Source organism: Psammomys obesus, unplaced genomic scaffold (genome assembly GCF_907164565.1).
Source record: "Psammomys obesus unplaced genomic scaffold, mPsaObe1.curated_primary_1811, whole genome shotgun sequence".
In the NCBI taxonomy this organism is placed as follows: domain Eukaryota; kingdom Metazoa; phylum Chordata; class Mammalia; order Rodentia; family Muridae; genus Psammomys; species Psammomys obesus.
Genome location: NW_026590809.1, coordinates 3526833 through 3535577, shown reverse-complemented (window position 1 = coordinate 3535577; position 8745 = coordinate 3526833). Strand labels below are relative to the sequence as shown.

At 44.7% G+C, this 8745-nt stretch overlaps 1 protein-coding gene and 1 non-coding gene across 4 annotated transcripts in view; both read left to right on the top strand.

The window, feature by feature from the left end:
- The first annotated feature begins 3094 nt into the window (after positions 1-3094).
- On the top strand, positions 3095-3201 carry LOC129678357 (U6 spliceosomal RNA). Its single transcript, XR_008720353.1, has one exon. It is a non-coding gene; the product is annotated as a U6 spliceosomal RNA (small nuclear RNA).
- A 4556-nt stretch (positions 3202-7757) lies between these two features.
- The window catches only part of Znf827 (zinc finger protein 827), a 168980-nt gene continuing 167992 nt past the window's right edge, over positions 7758-8745 (top strand). For all 3 annotated transcript variants that reach the window (XM_055609038.1, XM_055609039.1, XM_055609040.1), the window contains exon 1: positions 7758-8321. In XM_055609038.1, the coding sequence (XP_055465013.1) occupies positions 8279-8321 (43 nt within the window). In that variant the 5' untranslated portion in view covers positions 7758-8278. The remainder of the gene's footprint in view (positions 8322-8745) is intronic.

The following is an 8745-nucleotide window of genomic DNA, read 5'->3' as shown; positions in this document are numbered from 1 at the left end:
AGACGATCTCCATGAGTTCGAGGCCAAGCCTGATCTACAGAATGAGTTCCAGGACAGCCAGAACTATATAGTGAGATCCTACTTCAAAATATCAATAACAACCAAAGGAATTATGATAAGAATACAGCTCAGTGGAATAAAGATCTTGCCTAGCATCCTGAAGGCCCTAGGGTCAATCCTTCATAATAGGAATGTGTAGTGGTTTTGTGGAGAGTCAGACAAATCAGTTTAAAATGCCTGAAAATGGGGAGCAGCTGCCAGGGAGAATGGTTTACCCTTCCTGATCATAGGGGCCTAAAAGAAGCTAAGTTGATATAGACCCCAAGTGCCCATAAGGACTTGGAGGGAAGAGTTCTGTTTCAAGATGGCGTACAGGTTAGGAAGAAACACAGAAGGCCTGAGGTGTTCCAGCCTCAGAGAGGGCATGGACCCCGTGAGGCAAATGGAGCACAGAAGCCGGGAGTGTACCCGAAGTGACTATGACTCTACTTGGATATGTTCCCCTGGAATGCAGGGTTGAAGAGCCACTGCGAAGATGTTCAGGCAAAAGTTCCCCAGACTGTGTTTATATGAAAAAATCCAAACACCTGGGAATGTTTTCCTCTGCTGGGTCTTGAAATTGCACGCTCACAGCCTCCTACCGCGTGTTCATTATTGTTAATATATTGTTGTTGTTGTTGTGTGGCATTAGAATTTGAATCCACGGCCTTGTACAACACCCCTTTCCATTACTTTTGAAAACATGGCTTATCCAAACCCTAATAAAATTTGCTAGCCTCATCCTGGCCTGCTTCCTAAGCACAGATTAGAACAAAAAGCCTTCCTACTCTGACATAAGGCTGGTCAGCATCAGTAGATTCTGATTTACAACACGTGGGGTCCAGGCCAGGAGAGGCGCCAAACTCAGAGCTCTGCTCTCAGAGATGTTCGCTCTGTGAGGGTAAAGAGCCCCATCTCAGCTCATGCAGCAGAAGCCTGATGCCCCAGGAAAGAGAGAAGCTTCCACCGAGGAGCTCCGAGGCCAGAAGGGGCCCGAGGCCTCGGCTTGGAAAAAAGGATCCTCGTGACAAGGCTGGAAACCATGATTCCAGGAGGTCTGCAGAACATCCTGGTCGGCTCTCTGCGTCTCCTAGGGAGATATCAGAGACACCGCTTGTGGGGTTCACAGACCGTGTCTCCACTCCAGGGGGTAACGAGGTCAGCATGTTTGTACTTGGCTTACACGCCCTCCACCACCGCCCCTATACAAGCATTTTTTTTTTCTCTTTAATTGCGTCTTAATTTCCAGAGCAAAGGTAGCTAAACTCTTTGGAAGCAAGATGTCTTTAATACCCTAAAAGTCTGAGGTTTTGTTTATAGGCATCGGATCTGTTGATATTTGCTAAGTTACTTACTAAAAAAATGCATATTATTTTAAAAGCTGAGACTTATTTTTTTCTACTTTTATAACCTTTTTAGGAAGAATTATGTATTTGATCAATAGTTTTAAAAAATTTTTAGATTCACGCATTTTATTTCGTGTGTATTATTAGTGTTTCGTCTGAGGTCAGAGGAGGGCATCAGACAGCTAGAGCGATGAGGAGCCATGCAGGTTCTGGGACCTGAACGGAAGCCCCCGAGGCAAGAGTACCAGGTGCTCCCAACAACGCTGCGACCAGTAACTTGAAAACCGCTGTTTACACCCCCAAGGGGAGCGCTTTCCTCAGTGCGTGCTCACCAGGGTGGTTTGCTTAGGGAGTTATCTGTTAAACTGAACGTTCACTTCAAGTGACCATTCACTGTAGCAGTGTTCCTGAGATGCCCTGTAATTCTCACCTCTTTGAGTAAAATACATCAAAGTTGACCTCTTCTTTTTCCTTTCTCTTCTTTTTTAAAATTAGCATACAATGTAGCAAGTTTCCTGTGACAGTTATGTCTGCAGTTTTGACTGCTCTCCCCATTCTCTCTCCCACCCCGTGTACCAGGCCTACTGGTACCTTTCTGCCCCCGGCCGCTAGGAAAAAATACTTATTTATTTACAATTAATAAAATCATACATTATACATCTTATAAACAATCTATGGTTTTCAGAACCATGAGAGAGACATCGATATGCATTAATTAATGTAAGTTCTTTTCGTAAACCTCTGCACTGTCTGGCTCAATGCAGCCCAGCTTCATTCCTCTGTCTGTGTCTGTGTTCTGTCTGTTATGTGCTGTTTTGCTTAAAGATGTTCATGGAAAGGGGCTGAGGCTCTGAGTCATTGGTGCGTTATATAACATGCACGAGATTCAACATAGCCCCCCCCCCCCCCCAGCTTATTCATTTATTCTTTTTATTTATTTATATACGTTTTTTGGAACGGAGTTTCACTATGTAACTTTGGTTGGCCTGGAACTCTTTCTATATAGCAGGCTGGCCTCAGACCCACAGTCTGGTGTTGGGATTAAAGGTCACGCTGCCACACCCAGCTTCAATTTATTTGTTTAAAAATGTAAAAAGGAAGCCAGGCAAGGTGACACACTCCTGTAATCCTAGCGCTCAGGGAGACAAAGACAAGCAGATCTCTGTGAGTTCGAGGCCAGCCTGGTCTACAAAGCAATTACAGGACAGCCAAAGCTACACAGAGAAACCCTGTCTTTAAAAGACTTAAAAAAATATAAAAAGGAGCTTTTGAAGAGATGGCTCTGTGGTTCAGGAAACTTGCCACTCTTGTCCAACAGTCCAAGTTCAGTTCCCAGCACCCACGCTGGATGGCTTACAACCTCCTATAAGTGCAATTCCAGAGGATTCAAGGCCCTCTTTTGGACTTCATAGGCACATGACACACACAGACACATACATACACATAGTTTAAAGGGGTAGAGAGATGTAAAGATGGTCTAGTAGTTAAGAGCCTGTGCTGCTCTCGCAGACGACAGAAGTTTGATTCCCGGCACTCACAGTAGACTGCTTGCAACCATTTATACTCCAGGGGATCTAGGGCCTCCTTCTGGTCTCCACGGGCACTACACTCACGTGCACATATGCCTAGAAACACACACAGGAATACATAACTAAAAATAAAAACTTTAAAAAAGAATAAGTAAAACTAAATTTAAAGAAAAGGAAAGAGTGCTCGCTTTGGCAGCACATATACTAAAATTGGAACGATACCGAGAAGATTAGCATGGCCCCTGTGCAAGGATGACACACAAATTCGTGAAGCGTTCCATATTTTTACTGCCTCTGACATAATCTGATTGGCCTGTTCTCTCTCCCCATGAGGAGAGAGTAGCCTTACCAGGCCACAGAAGATGACAATGCAGCCACTCCTGATGTGATCTGATAGACTAAGATCAGAAGGAAGGAGAGGAGGACCTCCCTTATCAGTGGACTTGGGGAGGGGCATGTGTGAAGAAGGGGGAGGGAGGGTGGGACCGAGAGGGGAGGAGGGAGGACCTTATGGGGGGATACAAAGTGAATAAACTGTAATTAATAAAAATAACTAAATTAAAAAAAAGAAAAACAGTCAATAAGTAGAAAAAAAAAGAAAAGGAAAGAAAGATTTACTCGAAGACAGCTTCATACAGAGGCTTTCTTAGAGAAGGAAGAACTGTATTAATAATCTTGTCAAGTAACTGTGGCTATCTGTCTTTACCAGTGCTCTAAAGCTCAGTGAATAGTCGTGTCTTAAAAGTTATGAGCAGTGTGGAATCTGAAACCACATCAATGCACTTTCCTAATTTTTTGCATTAAAATCCATGGATCCATGTTTCACTTTAAGTGAATCTTCTACAATTACTTGACTTGGTAACATTACGCACTGAATATTTGTAATATTGTGGTTAAGTTGAGCTGGGCAGATTTTTCACAATGTCGACGCTACTTTTACAAAGTCACGCTTATTAATGCCACCATGGATCTCATAAAACAAATGAAGAGTCAGGAAGCTGGTAACAAACACAAATCATGTAAGTTTTTACTTGTAAGTACAGATCCTGCCACTTCTAGAAAAATTCTACCTCCTGTTTTCCTTGAAGTTACAAGCTCACTTCATTTTTTTTTTTTTTTGAGAAATACCCAAGTCTGCCAATCATTCTTTCAAGTAAAGATAACGTCCCACGAGAAATGAAGACTATTTCAAACAATCTGAGGAGTGATTTTCCTCCAGACGCTGACGGACTTCAGCCATGGCAGAGAGCTTTCTGTGCCCGTCACTGTGTCACAGAGAAAAGTCTCGTCTCAACGGGTCAGAGTTAGTAAAGTTCATAATTTTTATGGCTCCATCAAGGAGATCCTTAAACGAGCCCTCCTTTTTGCTTTCTCTGAGCACATGCGGTGAAGAATAGAATGACTAATCACAATTGTAGTGCCCCTGACTGTTTTTGTGCCAATGCCATCATTTTACCCATCTCTGCCTTGGGCCTCATTACAGCAAATGCCAACGTGGAAAACATCTTAATATTATTATAACAGTTTAAAAAACATTAATTAGCTCGTATTACTGGGAGGGATGCTGCACGTGCCACCACACACGTGTGGAGGGCAGGAACAACTCGCTGAGAGTTGGTTTCCTCATCCCACCAAGAAGGTGTCAGAGACAGACCTTGGGCCGTTAGGCACGTCAGCAGGTGCTGTACATGCCAAGTCATTCTTATTATAAAACTCCTTGGACCTGTAGACCCTCTGAAGACCATGCTCTTCTGAGAGCTGTGACCCCACTGTCTACTCATCGTTAGTAATCCTTGGGCTTAACAGGCATTTACACCTGTGAGCTAGAATTTATGAATCATCTTAGAATGCACAATTCTTTTTTTATGCTTAAATTTTTTTTATTTATTACAATTTATTCACTTTGTATCTCAGCTGTAGCCTCCTCCCTCATTCCCCCTCCCAATCCTACTCTCCCCTCCCTCTTCTCATCCCATGCCCTTTCTCCAGTCCACTGATAGGGGTGGTCTTCCTCCCTTTCCCTCTGACTCTAGTCTATCAGGTCTCATCAGGACTGGCTGCATTGTCCTCCTCTGTGGCCTGCTAAGGATGCTCCCTATTAGGGGGAGGTGATCAAAGAGTCAGCCACTGAGTTCATATTAGAGACAGTCCCTGTTCCCCTTACTAGGGAACCCCTTGGACACTGAGCTGCCAGGGGCTACATCTATGCAGGGGTTCTAGGTTGTTGCCAACAATTCTTCTTCTTTAAAGAAACTAAATTTGGCAGGTGATAGAGATGGGTGGATAGAGCAGTATGATTTTTAAGAAATACATGGTCTTAAAAGCCTGGTGAATCAAATACATTTGAGTCTAACACTATGGTGAGTAAGAACCCAAGCTTGTTGCTCATAGGTATGTGCACCCAAACATATTATTAAATTTTGATTTTGAGTTTCTTTGTGGTAATCTCTAGCATTTATCTTCCTAACATTTTAGATTGCTCTAACATTAAAATTAGTTTGAATATATAGCAATTAAAGGTGGACACAAATGACCTTAAACAGTGTTGTCTACCATTCAGACACCAACCTGTGATTTAAACAGAACAACCTCTGTTTATTTCTATTTCCTATTGTTATGCATTACTTCAAATAATTTTTGGAAAAAGGTGGAGGTATGAATAAATTCCATTTAAAATGCTTTTGGCTGTTGATGGAACACCTATATAATTAAAAGTCGACAGCATTTGCCTGAATGCCTTTAAAAGGTCGCAGGAAATGTACTCAGCTTGGAGGAAGGGCCAAAAGTGTGTTTTCAATTACACTGTAGTAAGTACTGTGCGGAGTCGGTGCAGTTTCAGGAAAAGGTGGTGCTGCGTCCATTTGGAGCCGCCATCCTGGCATCCTCAGTGGAGGTTCTGAAGGAGCTAGGGCCCTTGTCACGCTCACTGTTTTCAGCTCCTTAGGTGTGACAAGCCCACGGCAGTCTGCCCGGAACAGACTAACTTCAAACCTGATATACATTCCAAGTCACAGCAAACTGCATTTGCTCTGAGTTGAAAGACAGTCCATTTTGAATTATAACCCTAGGAAATTTACTGCCTCTTTTGTTTATTTGTTTGTTTTGAGACAGAGTCTTCATGTGAAGCCGTGGCAAGCTTGGAGCTTGCTATGTAGACCAGGATGGCCTTAGAGATCTGCCTGCCACTGCTTCCCCAGTGCTGGGATCAGAGCTGTTGGTCACCATGCTTGGGTTTAATTACCGTTGAAAAAAGACTTTTTTTTTTTTTTGAGTTGGTTTAAGGTTGATTCGTCAGTTTAAACTCAATTGTGTATGTGGTGTTCATGTCAGTAGTCACTTAAACCCTGCTTCAGATAGCATCACAGCATTCGGTGGGCGAGCGGGAAGGGGTTCATCTTGGGAATTCATTATGAGTGAGAACCATGTTCTGAGAGACATAGTCTCCTCCGAAGTTTCCTGATGAAAACAATAGACAGCTGTTGTCGTCTTTAAAGGTGCTGTACTCAACCATGGCTCTCCTTCACACCCCTGGAGACTTCTGAGTCACTCATGTCAGCTTGCAGCATGCCATTTTGATCTGCATCTTCACTGTGACTCCACCTTCTCTGATAAAAACATCTATTTAAAAATTGGTAGGAAAATACTTAACATAATAAGATGACGAGTCAAGAGGTTTTTTTAAAGCTCAAAATGGAAGATGTAGCTTAAACAGTGCACCTTTTTATTTTTTAGCTCTGACTCATGGCATATAATGTATTCCACCAAGTTCAAAGTTTCCTCTTACAAAGAGTTTTATGAAACAACTCTTCTTCAGGCCAATTTTTTTTTTATACTTCAATTATAGTAGCAGATTTTGGAGTTTTAAATCATTAAGAACCTCCCAGTGAACTTCTATACACATGGCTTACAGTCAGAGAGAACTGTTCTCCGCACTGAGTACCTTTTGTGTGGAGACGCATCCTTTTCTGTTTGTCTTCTTCATGTGTCTCTTTGAAGCGAGACGAGTGATTTCTGAAGTAATGGAAGTATATGGCTTAATGAAAAGTGCTGCCTGCGCTCAGACTGCACACCGGAACCGCTTCGGGGTGAGCCTCAGCTACCTGTGTTCTAGGAGGGTGGGAGGGTGAGTTTCAGAAGTCGTGATGCTGTGTGTCCTGTAGGCATATCCCCGTGGCAGCCAAGCCTACCCTCCGGCCTGACCTAATCTCAGTTTCCCCTTTTCTCAAGGGCCTGTAATTTTCATTTAGGCTGAGTTTTGAAGTGTTAACTCCACCGGGGCCGTCCAAAATCAGGCATTCATTCCACCCATCTATGGATCTCGTCATTTCCTATCTTTTAATTTTTTAAAAAAGATTTATTTCCATTGGACTGTTTTAGGAGAGTGTGTGAGAGTCTGTAACCTCCAGACTCAAGGTGACGGGGTGAGAGAATGAATCTTTCCGTGACAAAAGCCTGGAGAATTTTATACAGGACCAAATGTAGTTTAATACACAAAAGAAAGAAAGTGGTTTGTGCAACCTATTTCCTTAAAAAAAAAATCTGTAAAATAATGTTTAAAGAGTGGGGGGGCTTTCAACCCCCCCCCCCCCGCCTGGCGACTAGCGGGATAAATTTGAAGAAGTCCATCCCACCCCCGCACGCGCGCCCCCCATTCTTTCCAGACAGAGCAGTTGTAAATGCGAGGCTGAGTCCGCCCTGAGAGCCTTAGGGCACCTTCCTCTTTGCTCTGTGTGTGTGTGTGTGTGTGTGTGTGTGTGTGTGTGTGTGTGTGTGCGCGCGCGCGCGCGTGTGTCTAGCTCTCGCTCTTTCCCTCAGTCTGTGCCTCTGTGTGTGTGTGTGTGTGTGTGTGTGTGTGTGACAGGGAGAGAGAGCGCGAGAGGAGAGCGAGAGAGCGAGCTGCGAGCTGTGCTGCCGCCGCCGCTGCCCTTTGATCCCGACATTAGTGTTAGGGGCTCGGAGACACAGCGCGCGGCCATAGACACCGCCGCACCGGCGCTCGTTTATTACACCTCCCGTCACACGCGAGCCCGGGGCACACACACTCACACCTATTAGATCCGTTTCCATTGAAGAATATTACGCTCGGGGACAAGCCAGGTGCACGACCAAAAAATTAAAAAAAAAAAAAAAAAAAAGAAGGAAAAAAAAAAAAGAAAGAAAGAAAGAAAGGAAAGAAGAGAAGAAAACCCCTCTTCTGGCTCCAGGAAACAAGCTTCAGCCCATTGCACACACCGGAGAGAAGGGGTTTCCCCCTGCCCGCCCCCCAACTACCTCCCCGCTCCTGCCAGTGTCTGCCTGTCTGCCCCCACGGGGGTTTATTTGATCTCACATTAACCAAGGAGGAGAATGTGAGAAAAGGGGAAAATGCCCAGGAGGAAGCAGGAGCAGCCCAAGCGCCTTCCCTCACGTAAGTCATCCCTTCTCCACCTCCTCTCGTGCCATTTTCTCGCCCTCCCTCTCCTCTTTCCCCTCCGCAGCCTCCGCCGTTGTTTTCTGCATTAGTTTAGGGTTACAGAGGTGAAACTGACAAAGACACAGCCCGGGTTACTCCTCGTTTAGGTCTATGCCGAGGCAGCCATGTTGGTGATGATCAGCCCCGTGCCCTTTCTATTCTCTCTCTCTCTTTTTCTTTCTTTCCGTCGCCCCCCTCTCTTTTTTTCCTTGAGATCGGGCTTTTCCCCCCCTTCCCTCCCCCTCCTCACTCCGGGTTGCGGGGGAGGGGGCGAGAGGAGGGAGGAGGGGAGTAGTGTGGATGCCGGGTTTTTGTCGCGGGTGGGGGGAGGTGGGAGAGGTTGCAATCTTGGAGAGAGAGAGAGGGAGAAGGGGGGGGG